Source organism: Cololabis saira, chromosome 5, assembly GCF_033807715.1.
Source record: "Cololabis saira isolate AMF1-May2022 chromosome 5, fColSai1.1, whole genome shotgun sequence".
Lineage (NCBI taxonomy): Eukaryota > Metazoa > Chordata > Actinopteri > Beloniformes > Belonidae > Cololabis > Cololabis saira.
Window position 1 is genome coordinate 40,424,033 of NC_084591.1, and position 17,566 is coordinate 40,441,598.

At 36.4% G+C, this 17,566-nt stretch overlaps 1 protein-coding gene across 2 annotated transcripts in view; it reads left to right on the plus strand.

Moving 5' to 3' along the window:
* The first annotated feature begins 6,668 nt into the window (after positions 1-6,668).
* Positions 6,669-17,566, plus strand: part of LOC133444345 (serine/threonine-protein kinase WNK1-like) — a 32,283-nt gene continuing 21,385 nt past the window's right edge. For both annotated transcript variants that reach the window (XM_061722061.1, XM_061722062.1), the window contains exons 1-3: positions 6,669-6,868; positions 9,438-10,662; positions 17,147-17,319. In XM_061722061.1, coding sequence (XP_061578045.1) covers positions 9,883-10,662; positions 17,147-17,319 — 953 coding nt within the window. In that variant the 5' untranslated portion in view covers positions 6,669-6,868; positions 9,438-9,882. The remainder of the gene's footprint in view (positions 6,869-9,437; positions 10,663-17,146; positions 17,320-17,566) is intronic.

Sequence of the window (17,566 nt, forward strand, 5' to 3'; positions counted from 1 at the left end):
GCACAATAAGCAAACAAAGAAGAATGTACACATGCATGAGATAAAATGACAACCTAAATTGGTTTTGTCGGTTTCTTTAGCATATTTTCACTTTCTGTTTTCAGAGCTATCATTGTTGTTATTGTCATTATTATTACTATTACTATTATTACAGTTATCACAGCTATTGTTGTCATTGTTATTATTATTATTGTTATTATTACTATTATTATTATTTTGTATAACCTCAGGATACTTCATTTGTTCTTTTTGTATATTCTATTATGTTAAAAGGTGGGCAAGATAAGCTTCATGCTTCAAGCCCATAACTTTTCGGTCAAAATAATCACAATGTTGACCAGGGAAAAACCTGTGGATGTTATGTTGTTTGTTGATTTATTTTTTTTTTGCTTTTGCTTGTGATTGACCGAAATAAATATTAACTAACTAACTAACTAACTAATACGAACTTAGATTTAGACTTTTTTGTATAATTAGATAAATAAAAGACAGGCGGCACCCTACCTAGAAGTACGGCACTTGAGCTGAGAAAAATAAAAAGCCATCAGTGACATATGTATCCTGTGTTTATGCAAATATTCTGTTCATTTTGTGACTCATTACAGTGACCTACCATCTGTTTGCATGTATTTCCTTGTAATCTTTTTCTGTTTGCTTTTTGTTCAATCAGCATATATTTATTTTGTTTTACTTCATTTTCTGCTCATTTTCAATGTATTTGTCTAGCTGCTTGTTGTCATTCTGATTTCTGGTTCCATTTTGTCATGATACCACTTTTAATCCCTTTGTAACACTTTCATGGTTGAATCGTTTTGAAGTTCTGCCATTGTTTTGTGCTTCTTTTTAGTCAGTATGAAACAAGGCTATGAATGAAGGGCCTCCAGACTCCATTAGAAGGCTCATTGAGTTATTGTTATTTGCCAAAATGAAAGGTAAAATGTCTAGTAAAACTATGGGGGATTTCAGTTCAGTTCAACAATACTTCATTAATCCCCAAAGGGAAATGTTGGAGCAACTGCTTTTATTCAAGTTTCTTCAAAGAGTTATTATAAATAGTTATGGCTGTGTGCAGGAAGGATCTGCTCCAGTGATTTTTTATTTTTTTTTCCAAATGTCCTTACATTACAATTAGGAGACGCTTTTAACAAAAGCGACTTACAAGAGAACAATACAATCAAGCTACAATGATATATAGTAGATCACAAAGAAGGTGTAGGTAAAAAAGTATTTAAATTAGTGCTGCTAAGTGCCACTAATATGACATTCAAACAGTTATGTATTATTGTTTAGTAGAAACATCAGTATAAGTGCATACATGTAAATATAATTACATACAACTACATACCTTCCTGCACATGTATGCACACACATGCATATAGAAATACATACAAATGTATACATGTATATTTGTATATATAAGCACATATGTGCATACCTAATGTACCCATTTAAAGCAAGAATAATAGTGACAATAATAATAACAACAATAAAATTAATAATAATATTTGTAATAATAACACCAATAATAAAGATGTTAACAATAAGAATGGTAGACATTATGACCACTACCACCGCACCCAACTCCATCATCTCGAGGTGCTTTGGACACGCATGCCATCACAAGGGGCAGAATAGCTGGGAGGCACCTGCGGCCTGCTGCAGTGATTTGTGTTTAAAGTGACTTGTGTCTTAAGAAGCCTCCGACTGAAGACACAGGAGAGTCAGGTTTATCCATTATGTTTTTCATTTTATGAAGCATCCATCTTTGCACAACCAGCTGTAGAGGCTCCAGAGCAGTACCCAGAGCACAGTCAGCCTTCTTTATCATTTATTTTAGGTTTTGACTTGGTTTTTAATAAGTCACTGGCGCTGATGCCGCTATCCCAACAGATGACTACAGATGAGATTGCACTCTCCATAACAGACTTATGAAAGATACACAACATTTTGCTGCACAAACTGAAAGACCTAAGCCTCTTCAGGAAATACATTCTGCTCTGTCCTGTCTGGTTGAATCATCACTGTTGCATCTCTTTGTATGCTGGTGAACCCTGAGGTATTTATACTCCTCCATTACCTCCTCCTAAAATTGATGATCATCTCCTTTTCACTTATTCACGTTCAAGATGATATTATTATTGTCACACCTATATATATATATATATATATATATATATATATATATATATATATATATATATATATATATATATATATATATATATATATATATATATATATATATATTGGTGCGTCTGTCTGAGGCAGTGTTAGATATATAGTATGTCAATGTTTGATACAATAAGCATGCGCCAATGAGTGGTTTACTGTCATTTGGTTTCAAGGTTCAAGGTTCAAGGTTTTTTTTATTTGCCATTTATAAACCAACAGTCCAAACACATTGGAATTCTTGTGCTGAGCTCTCTCATAGCAAACATTTTAGAAGATACATATACACTATATAAGAAATACAAAAATATATATTTTTTAAAACACTATAAAAAGGTGGCAGTACGTACACAGAAATTAAATACAAGTACTAACAAAAGTTGAGGGCAAATATTAAATAACATGTACAAAAACAGGTTAATCCTGAGTTCTGTTCCTGTATTGTAAAAATAAAGGTAGAGCTGTATTGCACTTTTTGGGAGGGGGGAACTTACGTGGTGATATTGCACAGTTGTAACATTGCCCATTGAATTAAAAATTGCACATTGATTTAGAATCCCTCTTTCATTTTACTATTTAAATATACATTTGAAGTTGTTATATAGTTATAAACTATTTTCATATTTAGAATGACAGTGTAACTTTTTTTTTCAAGGCAGATACATTTGGCATGTTTAGCTAGCCCATACCACCAGGGGGCAGTGCTTACCCAAAGTGAAAATTCTATTTTCAATATTGTTGGTACAGACGTTAACATCGTCCAGGGGCAGTATCAATATCTCTAGACAGACCATCACACAGTGGAAATATTTCTTCTAGTTAGCTGAAGCATTATTCACGATATTTTTTGGAAGATATGGATGCCTCGTGCTCAATGCCAAAGAAAAAAAGGACCATCCAGACAAGTCCAAATGCCAGGGTTTCGATGGTAAAATGTTGTGTCATGCCCATATTAAAGGTTACATACACTTCTGTAATCGCAGCAGTAATACAGCAACTCTTACTGAGATTTTGCAGCAACATAATCTACCTTCAAGACTGTAAACTTTTTAATGATGCCCATGCATTTTTCAACAAGACAATTTAATAAGAAATAAGAGCATGTGGGTACTTAACTGGCACAGCACAGTGTCTTGGTGGTTAGCACTGTTACCCCATAACAAGAAGGTTCCTGGTTCAAATCCTAGCAGGGGTCTTTCGGTTTCTATGTGGAATTTGCATCCTTGTGTGAGGTTTCTAGGGGTGCTCCAGCTTCCTCCCACACTCCAAAACAATGAGATTGTTTTCTACATTAAATATTTTCAATAAAGAAACTTCTGTATCAATTGTTATTGTGTTGCCAATGTGTTTTTTTGCCAATACTAAGACCGCAGTTAATTAAGGCCATATTAAACTTTTATCAGGACCTTGTACAAAAGTTTACTATATTTTCAGCCCTAACACACACTGCAGACTCCATATTCTGTGAAGTATCATTATGCCATCAGAGACAAGACTACCTAAGCTTGAGCAATACTTTTTAAGTCTTTATTTGCCATAATTTGTTTACCTTCGATATTAGTTAAGTATTTACGTGCGTAGAATATGAGATTAAAAAAGACCAGTATGCAACAATTGTATCTGATTTAACCATGGACATGTACAACAGTTCCAAAACTTTCAATAATAATCCTTTCAGAAAATGTTCAAGCAAATGCTACAAAATGTATTCATATTAAAAGAAAAGACATTTCTAGATTTAAATTTAAATCTAGAATCTAGATTAAAATCTAGATTTAAATCTTTTCTATTGCATCAGTCAATGCAAGGCTCCAAGATATCAACAGTAGGAGATTAAACATGAAAAATTGTCTTTCTTTTAAATCTGAAGCTTTAAGAATCCTCTTAGGCAGTTGATCAGTAACCCACTTTGCCTAAAGCCTTAAAAAAAAGAACTGTCATTGAATACATTTCAAAAGATATAAATGATCTTTCTTTAAATTTAGAATAAATGTATTAATCCATAGATCAGAATCAGAATCAGAAAGAAGTTTATTGCCAAGTAGTACACACAACGAATTTATTGTGGTGAATGGTGCAATACAAAAGAACAAATAATATTAAAAGCAAAAATGTACAACATGTTGGTTTTAAGGTGCCGGAGTAATGAGATACATAATATAGATATATTATAATGTCAAATTGGTTTAATTCACCGTACGAATTGTTACAGATTACTTTTGTAATAAAGTATTTGACCCGGTCTTTGTACGTTTTGACCATATAGAAACGTAATTCTTGGCATTTTAAGAATGTGATGTGTACCTGCTGTACTCTACTGCCCTTACTTTTTAGCAACTTGTGCTTTCTATTATTTTACCTCTTTTCTTATCATTTTATTTCATTTTATTTGTTATTTATTTTTTAATTGTGTCTTGCCGCTTTTAATGTTGATGTAAAGCACTTTGAATTACCTTGTGTTGAATTGTGCTCTACAAATAAACTTGCCTTGCCTTGCCTTGCCTATAATATATGACACTTAATATATATCTTGTGGTTTTCTACTTATCCTCAAAAATATAATTTCTTAATGCAACCCTGTCCTTATTAAAAAAAACTATCCGTCCTCCCTTTAGAGGGCAGTGTCCCTACTGGGACAAGTAGGGGACAGGAGCAGATTTGATCTGTTGTATCTGTTGTAACTTAGCTGCTGACTGATCCAGTAGTAGTCAGTTCTTGTTTTTATATCTTTACTACCATGCTGCTAATGAGGAAATAGCTTGTTTTTATTCTTTGTTCTTGCTTTTTTTCATACTGTACCAATAATGAAATGAGGTTCCGGGATAGATGCAATTTTTGCCTAGGGGTATGTGCAATGTCGTTCACTGCTGCTTGGTTTCTCACTAATTTTATTGTGGTATTGAGTCTGATATCTGTTGCTGTCTGTATGTGTTGATTGTATGTGTTTTTATACGCTATGCATGTATTTGCAGGTATGCCCAAGCTAATATGCTGCTGCGCAAATTCAGCATGTGCTTGGTGGATGTTAAAATGTCTTTGTTTAAAACATATTGTACATCCCTATACACTGGCCACTTGTGGTGTAGGTACAAGAAAAGCAGCATGCAGAGGCTCACTGTGGCTTATAATGACTGCATGAGGCTGCTTCAATTAGAGTCCCAAGGAGCTGTAGTGCCAGTCATCTGTTTGTTAGTGTTGGAGTACCAACCTGTGCTGCTGTGCTACGGAATTTGATGTATAAATTTATATGTAGAGTATCTAACTCTTTAAATAGCATTATTACCTGCTTAATGAATCCTGCACTTAGCTCAGTCAGGTTCACATCTATGTTGTGGAACCACTGGCGTTCATGTCTCTACACTTGCGCCTGACACTGTTTTCTTTTTGTGTCACTGTTGTTTTTAAGTCTTCTGTATTGTTGTTTTTTGTTATCTTTTATATCGTAAGTTGTTGTTCTTTATATCGTGTATGTTATATGTATAATTTTTTATGGTACTATGGACCTCTTCTCGAGATGTGTCTCTAATAAAGTGTGAATTGAATTGAATTGAATTGAATTGAATTGAATTGAATTGAATTGAATTGAATTGAATTGAATTGAATTGAATATTTGATGCCTAAAACAAATTTCCCTAGTGGACATTAAAGTATAACTCAACTCAACTCAAGCAACAAGATGCACATGTTTAAGGAATTAGATTTGAATCATAATAAAGTGTATGTGTGTCTTTTTTTTTTACATTTGCAAAAAGTTCAATGATTACAAATCTTCACATTATGCAATTTCAAGTTGAATTATAACATATAAAGAGTATAACTCAAATAAAAAATAAAAAAAAAGTACAACACATTATAACCAGCCAGGGGGGATGAAATTATAACAGAAAGCCAAAACATTTACATACATTTAGGGTTTTGATTGCTTAGTAGAAAACTGAGTCCAGATACTGATTGAATTCACAATGAAAAGTAAAAAAAGAGGGTTTTTTGTGTAAGAATTTGGATTTGTGGATGTGGAATTTTGCAAGGATAATCAACAAATTAATAATAAATGTTTCTTTTGGCTTTGTTCTAATCGTTACATGGTCAAAAACACCAAACAACACATCCTTCCAAATAATTTGAAATCAGTTTCAATGCTTTCAGACACAAAATTACACATATCACTCCAAAAAGTTTGAACAATGGGGCACAGCCAGAATAAGTGAGTCATTGTTTCCGAATTTGCAGAACAAAAAGTACATTTTGAATCGATATTTCTTTTGCAATGTGATCATTTGTAGGATAGAATTTATGAATGAATTTAAATGAATTTTTTTTAACTTTGTTTGTCAACAGGTATTGGTTGGGTGAGAGCCAGACCTTCTTCCAGTTAATATTTTCTACATATTTATTCCAATAATGGATCACGTATGGAACTGTGTGTGTCAGTCTGCGGCGTGTATTCATTATTTACGTGGTACCGTTCTCGGCGCATGCGCATTTCAGTACAGTCGTTCTTCCTCAGTCTCAATCTTTAGCAACTGCGCGGCTTGTAATGACAACAGGGCCTTAACGGCGGTTTTGGTTGTTCTAGTAATTCGAATATAAATCTCACCTTCACACATATACGTTTCACGTGAAGGAAAAAACACGAGGATGTATTTATATATGCTGTGGAAACCGATTTGAAGGACGCTCGCTCCTGATTGAGTACGAGGTAAGGTTGAATGTGAAGCCGGCTGCCCGACCCTCGGCTGGGTCAGGGCTGGCTGTGATGGAGCCGGCCAGGGGGCTCTGGGCCCCGGCCTCCCGGCCTGGGGACCGGGCCGGTCTCCAGGCCGGGAGGCCGGGGCCAGAGCCCCCTGGCCGGGTACCAGCCCAGTCCCAGCCCGCGGGGAGTCGTTTCCTCGTCGGGGATTAGCTGCTCGGCTAGCGCGGCTAACAAAGAGCCGCCTCGCTCTCTCACATCCAGCTCGACCAGGCCATTTTAAACAGCTATTAGTCATTTATGTATTATACCACGTTAAACGGGGGTGTTTATTTTTTAGAAATGTTCAATAATTGTCATACTAGTTGACTACGTTGTGTTATTTATGGTTTTATTTGAGTGTGTTGTAGCAGACATGCGTGTTTGGCTGTGCGACCCTGTCAGAAACACAACATCCATTATACTTTAGGGGTGCCAACTCCCCTGGAAAATAAATAAAGGACAACCTCATCGGCAGGGTGTGTAACATTGATAATATGGGATTGTTGAGTATTTGATCCTTCAAAACACACTACGCCATGACACTTTGTGAACATTATACGATAAAGAGAAAACAAAAACCAATTCTATCGCTTTATTTGATATTCATTCAGTCATTCTCCTTTATTTAACCAGGCAGGTCATTAATAACACATTCTCATTTACAATGACGGCCTGGCAAGAGACAAGGACCACTTGGGGGGGGAAAGGAAGTGGCTTAGGGAGTAAAACACAGTAAAATTGTAGCTCTACAAAGGTAGAAAACCATTAGGTAGCATTTTTTTGGCAAAGCAGCAGAAATTGGCAGAACACCGGCCAACCCGATTGCCTTCACCCTTCCTGGCGTGGTGAATTTTTTTAGCCCCTTTTTGTTGTGAGTGAAACGATTTTTTTTAACTATTTGACTCAAACCTGAATTGAATTAGATGCATATTTTTGAATGAAGGGTTCCTACAGGTGCTTGAAATCCTTGAAAGTGCTTGAATTTTAGTTTAAGTGCTTGAAAAATTATAACCCTGCGTCTTTCACAAAATTGGGATCAGACTGTATAGTTTAGTTATTACAAGGAGAAATAAAATCAGTAAGATGAAACATAACTAGATGTTTACAGCACGATACAATGTACATACTTGTGATAAAAAGCGGAAAAAATAATTATGAGTATATATATTCCTGTAGATATTTTACCCCAGCGATAAGGTGCTTGAAGATTTTGAAAATGACCCTTGAAAGTGCTTGAAAAGTGCTTGAATTTGACCTTGAAAAATGTGTAGGAACCGTGTGAATGCCATGAACACATGGAAAACAAATTAATATCCAGCAATTCGCTTTAATACAAAATGAACTTAATAAAATAAGTATCTTTCTTAAACAGAAACCTGTCCTGCTTAACTTAAAATTGTATAAATTAATATAAAAACAATAGAAAGCAAGCAGAACATCCATTCTGTAATAGTGCACATTTTTAGTGAAATAAAAGTACAAACAGAAAGTCTGTAGAAAACTTGTAAACATATTTGTGCCTCAAAGGCCATGACTGTAGCTACAGTTGTAGTAAAACAGAAAAAAATAACTTGTGAACTCAACAGCTCAATACCATTTTCCATTGGCATTTTATTACTATTTTTTGACTCTCAGTAATACGGGACAAAGTGCGTCCCTTTTCAGCTCAATACGGGACGTGTACTTTAGTTTATAAATATGGGACAATTCCGTTTGTCAAGGGATGGTTGGCAACCCTAATTCTAATTAACAATATCCTTTTTGTTTGCCTCTTATTTTTTCTATTACTACGGAATCACTGAATAAAACAGATGATTCACAGGCACGCCTGGCGTTATTGCATACAAAACGATTTAAGCAATTGTCTTAATATAAATCTATTTACCTTGTTTTCTGAGTTTTGTTGATAACAGTAATAATCAGCTGTCACTTTTGTTCAGTCATTTCTGTCCATCAAAACTGACCCACTGAATCGTTGATGTGTAAATCTTGAAGGATGTGAGATGTTTTGTGACAATCCGAGAACCCTATAACTGTATATTTAAGGAGTTAGTATGTTATTGGATGTAAGTGGAAATACAATGTTAAATCTAAATGCATAATGTGTTCAGTTGAAATAAAAAACTTTTTATTGAAAGTGAGCATAAACATAGACACAATCAAGTCCGTAATCTAAAAAAACTGTAGTAATTTAGACCATTTTCTGGAAAGGGGCAGTTGATTTGTGCCACAATTTCTGAATTTCTTCCTTTTTTTTTTTTTTTTTTTCCTTTCAGGTATGTGCTTCTGTCTGAGACAGTGTTATCCAAACTTTCAGATACTGTAGATTCTCTTTGTGACAACTAAAGCGGGTTATAAGACTAGCTGACATTTTATGTCAGCTAGTGACATAAAATGTCACTAGCGTGTGGTTGGGTTACTTTCGTTGTATGTCTGGTAGCTTTTTAATATATATATATATATATATATATATGCGCGCGTGTGTGTGTGTGTGTATATCTAATTTTTATTTGTTGTTTTTTCTTTTTTTTTTCAGATCAAAGAGGAGAGGGCTGCAGTACAAGCTGTCTGCATATACAGTTTTTTCCACCGTGACCTGATTGGTGCCTCTGCCTGTTATAGGTTGTGCATATTTGTTCCTCACCATTGATTCCCTATGGTTGAAAAAAGCTCCACACTGTGTCTTACAGGATGGATGGTGGAGACTTAGAGAGACTTGAGTGTCACCATCAGCATTTCGTGTTCATTTGCGGTGTTCAGTCTTTTTCCATTTACAAGAGGATACCTCCTATCTTATATTCCAAGTCTCTGCACTGCATATGTGAAAATAGACTTTAAGCAGTGAGGACTGCCGGGGATAGAGGTTCTGAGTATTTTCATTTTGAAGTACTGCTAATACAAGCCTTTTTGGCAGACATGGAAGTATTTTTATTTTAATATTTCAGCTATAGTACCCCCTTACTCATAGTGTGGGTGGTGGAATGTCGGAAAAGCTAGACGACAAGATGGTGAAGTTCCTGGCTCCCCCTCCGAAAAGTGGAAATGGCTCCTGTTCTGGTTCAGATTCGATGGTGAGTGAGTGCCGGCCAGCAGAAGTGAGACGGCGGCATCACACTATGGAGCGTGACCGATGTAACCCTGAACACCGTTTTCTGCGTCGGAGTGTCATCAGCGATTCTAACGCTACAGCGTTAGCACTTCCTTTGCCCAGCAAGATCCCCATCCCTGCACCTCAGCGGGGTCAGATACATGAAAATATCCATCAGCTGCAAAAGCCTGTTGCCACTCATTTACCAAAGGCTGAAACGAGGGTAGCTCAAAATGAGGAATCTGTTGATAGTGGAGGAGAGCCGGGAAAAGATATCGCAATAGCCAGGGTAGATGTTGTGCCTTTATCGCAAGAACCTACCATTGTACAAGATACCTGTGATGCAGGGGTGATGGTAGCAGCCCACTCGCTACCATGCCTAGGAACAGAATTGCAAAGTCAAACAGAATCTAAAAGCACCACTGAGGAGAAGGTGCCTCAAGAGGATGAGGGGGGAGAGGACTTTGCCAGGGCACGAGCAGAGGCAGAGCAAAGAGAAGCTGAGAAAAAAGTGCAAGATGACATTGAAGAGGCAGAAACCAAAGCAGTTGGAACATCACCTGATGGACGATTCCTAAAGTTCGATATCGAAATTGGACGTGGCTCCTTCAAGACTGTCTACAAAGGCTTGGACACTGAGACCACAGTGGAGGTGGCGTGGTGTGAGCTGCAGGTATGACATTTTTTGAACATTCTTACTACCTGTCTTTGCTGTCGATGTCATTTTTAATTTCCGTATCTGTTTTTCATCAAATGTTTGCTTAAAGGGTGTTTTTTTTTATGACTTTGCTCTATATAATATTGACTCAGCCATTTGCTGCACATCACATTTTAAAGTTCTTCAAATGATTCACCATTAGTATTGCATACTATTTGGAAGTGTCATCTCCTTTGGGTTGATGAGAGCCAAAACAACTTCCTTCCACACTGCATACTTTTAGCTGAGCCACAGCCTCTGTCATTTCCCCTCTCAAACATTCCCTCATCATTTCTCTTTTGATTGTTTTACAGTGCATGCGTTGGTCATAATAGCAAAAAAAAACCTTCCCATTTCCTCAAGTGATTTATTTATTTATTTTTCCCCTCGTCACCGTCACTCTCGTAATTGGGTAAATATATTTAAGAAAAATTTAAAGGACAAAAAAAATATTATTTCATTTTGGGACAAAAAAATATTGTTTCATTTTGAAAAACTATACAGACTTGTTTTAAAAGAAGGTTTTACTTTTGCACAGAGGACATTAGCATTGTCCTGACGACTGATGTTTGACTTTAATGATTCATGGTGTTTAGATCCGCTGCTACCATCATTGTATCATCTATCTATCATTCTATCTATCTATAATATGGATCAAATCCTAATGTATCAATTTTCTTGGAATAGAAGTGCTTTCCGTCAGCATTAAAGGTGTGCTATTTCAGGGTGTAACGTCATGCACTCTGACCAAGGACAGGCTACACGACTGTCCTAAAGATGGTCCCCACAACAACAAATTCATGTGACTGATACCCATGAATAGGGAGTGATGGTGTTTACCCAATCTTTGCTATTAGTGTGACAATAGCAGATTAAAAAGGGGCGATGGAAAAAAAAAAAATAGTGCTGAGAGGGCCGCAGTATTAATATAATGAATGGTGTTCCAAGTGTGCTTTTTTGTGTAAATGAGAAGCCACATCACCATACCAAATTCTGTAAGTCCATTTAGAGCAGGTTTTCTCATTAGTTGTTATGCCATTAAAACATTTGAATTTGAACGATTTTGAATGATGGTTTCACCAAGAGTGTTCCAAGATCCAAGAACCCTTTTATTTACGAACATCTTCGAGGATTCATAAACTATTTTTGATTTTGAATTTGAACTGGTTCAGAATTTCATGACTAATCAGAACCATACACTTCTGTCAATTCCCTTGTAAATATTATTAATGAGACATTTGATGTAAGATGAGACATTTTGTTTTGACACGCAACAATTTCTATTCAGCTATATTTTTATAGAATCAAATGTCACCCCAAAGTACTTCAAGAATACCATTCAAGTCATTCCAAACTAGTCCAATGGAATTACTTCTGGGTTGTTTTTTTAATCGTACACATTAATAAGTGTCAAATAAAACTTTAGTCCAGTCCAGTTAATACAAATCTAATTAAAATACACTAATAACAACTACCTGGTTAAGGAAACCAGTAGATTGCAGCAAAAACATTTCTTACACACAATCCCCCATCGTGAGCAAGCACCAGGAAACTGTGGAAAGGAAAAAAAAAACTGCGTTAACGGCAAGAAACCTCAGGTAGACCAAGGCTCAGTAATGGTGGCCATCCACCTTGACCAGTTGAGGGTTGAGAGGACAGGAAAGAGAATAGAACAACAACAACGGAAGTACCTGCTGGGAACACGTGTTAATGACTAGAATAATATCATAAAGATAAAGTTAGAGAACAGAATGAGGACGGGTGTGTCATCGGAGTCTAGGCCAGCAGTCTAGGCCTACAACAGCATAACTAAAGGTTGTTTCAGGGTTACCCGAGCCATACCTAAATATAAGCTTTATGAAGAAGGATAAGCTTATAACAATGCAGCAATAAAATCATAGTTATTTGTAGCTGACCTTTTCGCAGTGTTCTTTGGACAGCAGATCATAATACGTAATAAGTTAATTCACTGCTGCCTTCTGTAATGTGTAATGTGACCTAAGCAGTTCAATTTCGGGCTGTGTTGAGAGATATATAGGATATTACTTTAACCCCATTCAGACAGAAACAAGACAGACAGACGGATGGACAAAAACAAGCCACTAATTTTGCACTTTTAAAACATTTTTGAGACTGCTCATTGTGTTGACCAGGTGAGGCTGTAATGTAAAAGGCGATAAAGTAATTGTATGACATATCAGGGACATGAGAAAGCACCGCAGTACATCAGACCACTCATTCTAGAAAGTGGCTGATTTAAAAAAAAAAAAAAAAAAAAAAAAAAAGAGAGCGAGACAGAGCGAGATGGGAGGAGACTGAAATAACAACTTAAAGGAACTATCGGTTGCGTGTGACAAGGAAGAAATGTTTTAGCAGATTAGTTATGCTGTACAGGATGTTGTAATCTACGATAAAATTGAAACACTGTGAAAGAGGTTTTCAACATTACCAAATACCATGTGATTCATTTTTTTAAAACAACTTTGAAATAAATTGATAAAATCAGTGGTCATCATTGTGAAAGTAGCAGTGAGCAACAGAGTTCCTTATGGGACAGCAATTTGAAAGGATCACAACTCCTGTGACCTGCAGTGGAAAAAACTAGTCCGGCTCGTGGGACAGATACTGCAGGAGTGGGTCAGTAAGACAATGCTGCTGACTCTTTCAGGCGATTCCACTAGTTATCTGAAGAAATGACTGGGTGAATCCTGTCTCAGCCTATCTTGAGTCAATCACAGAGCTGGCCATATTTTGCTTTTTACCGTTCCATATGGGGTGAACAGATGGTGGGAATGCCATGCAGCTTTTGTGAGAATGAAGAGACAGGTGATAGGAGCAACCAGCTGGCTGAGAATGAACAAGTAGATGGAGGTTCTGAAGTATCACGTTTGGTGCAAATCAGTGTGAATGTTGACTAGCCTCATTTAAATGGTATTTAAAGATCTGTCTAAATAAATGGTCAGATTATTTCTTTCCCATGTGCAGTTTGTTAAAAAAAAAAGGCTTTTGTGCCTGAAAGCACGTAATTCAGACATTACACTGACGTGTTCGGATAAGTTTGTATGTTCAAGTGCTGCGTATATGAACAAGACTGAAGACTAGATTTCCCACATCTTAATGTGGTACTTCAGAACTAACTACATAAATAATTTTAGGTCTTAACAAAAAAGAAAGAATCTTATTCATGAATCAGAACTTGGACCTAGATTAATTGTCTTTTAGGATTAATATTTCTTAACATAAATTAATAATTTGTATTTGCTATGTGTTCAGTAGCAGTCGCTACAGAGCTCAAACTTTGACCTCATTCACTTAATTAATGTTTGCTATCATTGTCACAATTTCGACTTGTCATGAGAGCAACTGGTCTCCCTGAAATAAATGGAACCACAGCCACACATGCAAACTGGTTTCAGAGCAATGTGAAGATTAGTCATATGCTCCTCCTCCCCACGCACCGAATTACACGCATGCTCAGTGTGCCCCTGCTGTGAATGCTTGTGTGAATGTGAAATGGGTCACATTCCTCACAGAGGAATCTCCCGTGTGAAGCACAGCAGGCTGACCTGCCAAGGCCTACTTTTAATCTCAGTCCACCCCCACCCTTTGAGTTTCTCTCATTTCTTTTATTTTTTCAGATTTTTTTTTTTAATCTTAGCCTTATACATCAAGCAAAAATCCCCTAACTTTTCATATGATGCCACTATGACTGTTTAGAATAATTTATTATGGATTGGTGTTTGATGAAACACTTTTCTGATGGTGGAAAGGGCTTTTTCTGTTGACCATTTAGAATACAACTTGTGACTAGATGAGAAATATAAGTAAAAAAATTGAGTCATACAGTGAAAGTATCTATGTGGTCTGGAATTTCCAGAGAACCAGTTGTCAGGGAAATGTGACTGTGAAGAAAACGACTGGGTTGCATATCTGTGGTGTCAAATTTAGTTATTTTTAGTAGTTGTTTTTAATAGATTCAGATGAATTGGATACATTTATGGCATTGAATAAATGTGTGTGTGTGTGTGTGTGTGTGTGTGTGTGTGTGTGTGTGTGTGTGTGTGTGTGTGTGTGTGTGTGTGTGTGTGTGTGTGTGTGTGTGTGTGTGTGTGTGTGTGTGTGTGTGTGTGTGTGTGTGTGTGTGTGTGTGTGTGTGTGTGTGTGTGTTCAGCAGCGGGGGGCAGACTCTGGGAAGTCGTTGCAGCGTAAAGAAATTACATTGATTGGCCAATTGAAAACGGCATTTTCAAGTCTGAATGGGGAAAAACTAGATAAATAAAACAATAGAATTACATACAAATAAAAACAATACATATAATTCCTCTTATGGAGAATCAGAGGCACAGTTTGCACCCAGACTCAGATCATTGGATTATTCTAGTTTTTTTGTAAATCAGCTCTAAGGCTCTGTTGCATAGAAACTCTTCAATAGGTTGATGCTCGGCAGCATACAGCTGCAAGTGATCCCCCTGTAGCCTGTTTCTCCAGTCCGTCTTCACCTACAAATAGAAACAATAATGAGTGTTTTCTCTCAATGTCCTACAGCCTACCGGTACTCATTTTTAAATTGTTTCCAGTTTGTGTCTGATATATTATTAAATGTCTTACCCTATTCATTGTTGAAAAGTCCCTCTCACAGTTCACACTAAGTTGACATCTTAATGCTATCAATTGGTTTACTCAAGTTAGCGACACTGACTCAGCACCAGGCTCAATTGACTTAAGCTACTGTTACGTAAGGTTAGCTGGCCATCAATATTTGAAGTGTCTATTTAAATTGTAAAATCGGTTACGAGTTATCTTAAGCTAATAAGTCTACCTTTTCTCTGGTACGTCGTTGCCCCATTTTGCTAGAGAACACCTGATGCCTGACGTGATGTCACTTTCAAGGCCGCCTTCTCACAAGTAATTAACATCGTATTAGTGCAGGATTCTGCTGTGAAGGTGGAGACATGCAACAGCGGTGTATTTGCAACAATTAAAAAAAAGGAGCGGCAGCTAGGATTTAGGAATGGTGGCCCGCCACTCCTAAATGAATGTAGAGGAAACACTGAGTGATAGGATCAGAAAGGACTGGGTGGTGCTACTCACTCCCCTAAAGAATTCAGAACCACGGTTCCAATTTGCCTTCCACTTTCATTGAAAAATGTTTGAAAAATAAGACCAACCAAAGACTTGTCTTGTCATGTGTTCCACACATTCACAGGAGTTGAGAAGTGCATTTCATGTATGTTAGAATAGAAATTTCAGTGTGAATTTTCAGGTAAAAGTGAGGAGTAGGGGTTGAGAGCCTTTAATTCATGTTTTCTTGAAGCAAACATAATTCCTGCTCATGTTTGTTCATGAAAGATCTGGTCTTTATAGGATCCTTTTTTCATTTTTCTGAAAGAGCCAAACTAACCCAGTACCCGTGGGAGGTGTAACATTAATGCTTTATTAATTTGCATTCAGTTATTCAGGCAGGGATCATGTTTGCCAAAGAGTCTGCTGTGGATGTCTTGCATGCCTGTTTTGACATGCCGAGCAGAAAGACAGAGGGAACTCACATCCCTACTAGGATGATAATTTTGTCCAGTGGTCTTTCACTCTCGTGACTTTAATAATTTTGTGTCTCTTGATAGTATTTACATTTGTAAGTTAATCTGCTTAGTGTTAACCTTTTTAGCTGTTTTAACTAAACGATATCCCCAGCATAGATTGTTGTCTGAGTAATATTCGCCTTTATTCAATTCTATTCACTTTATTTGTCCCTGAGGGGCAATTATATGGTTTTATTGTACTTTCCAAATAAGTTTGCAACACATTTTGGTCATGCTAGGAATAGTTCAGTAAAACTGAAATGGGTTGGGCACACATGTTCATATTTCCTTAATGCTTAGACCAAATATTCGTCTCTGATTCCTTGTTGTCTCATATGCATGTTCAGTCTTATCATCTACAGAATCTTAAGAATTAAGCAAAGTTTAGTCTTAACTTTGTTTTACATTGTTGTTTTAAGTTTGTTTTAAGTTGAAGTAATTCTCAAATTAGATTTCACTTTTGTGTGTAGCTTTCTAGCTAATACTTTGTTTTTCCACACCTATGGACTTAATATAAAACAAACATATTTATATTGCTCTACACGTTATAATGATTAGAATTCATTTTTTCTTTCCCACTGATAAATCCCAGTGATATGTGACATACGCTGCTGCTGTTATAAAGTAAAAATAGCTTTTAACCCTTTTAAGCCTCATTTATTTCTTTGGCATCATAAAATCCACCTTGTTGGTCTTGCTTCTTTTTTATTTTTTTATTGAAAATGTAGAAAAAACTTTTTCTTTGATATTTATAATCTTTATCATGCCTTGACATTATCATAAATCCTCTCACACCGATACAGTCATAAATTGTGCTAGCCTTTTGAATTTTGTTTATTACAAATAACATACTGTGTGTTATATATTATTTTGTCCCCTAGGATCGTAAGCTGTCAAAGGCAGAGCGACAACGCTTTAAAGAAGAGGCGGGGATGTTAAAGGGACTACAGCATCCCAACATTGTTCGTTTTTATGACTCCTGGGAGGGACCTTCCAAAGGAAGGAAGTGCATTGTATTGGTCACAGAACTCATGACCTCTGGTACACTGAAAACGTGAGTTTCAAGTAAAGCAAATATTAGTCAAACATCTTTTTGTGAAGAATCATTATCTTGTATTATTATGATCACTGTATGTAATGTTTTTTTTTTTTTTGAATATCTCTTCCACTATGTTTTAGTTGTTAATGTACTGCACACATTTCTAAAATGCCTCACACAATTCAAAATAGTATGAAAAAGCTATTTTTTCCATCTGCATTTTATGAAAGACACAGGAAAAGACTACCGTAAATTTACTATC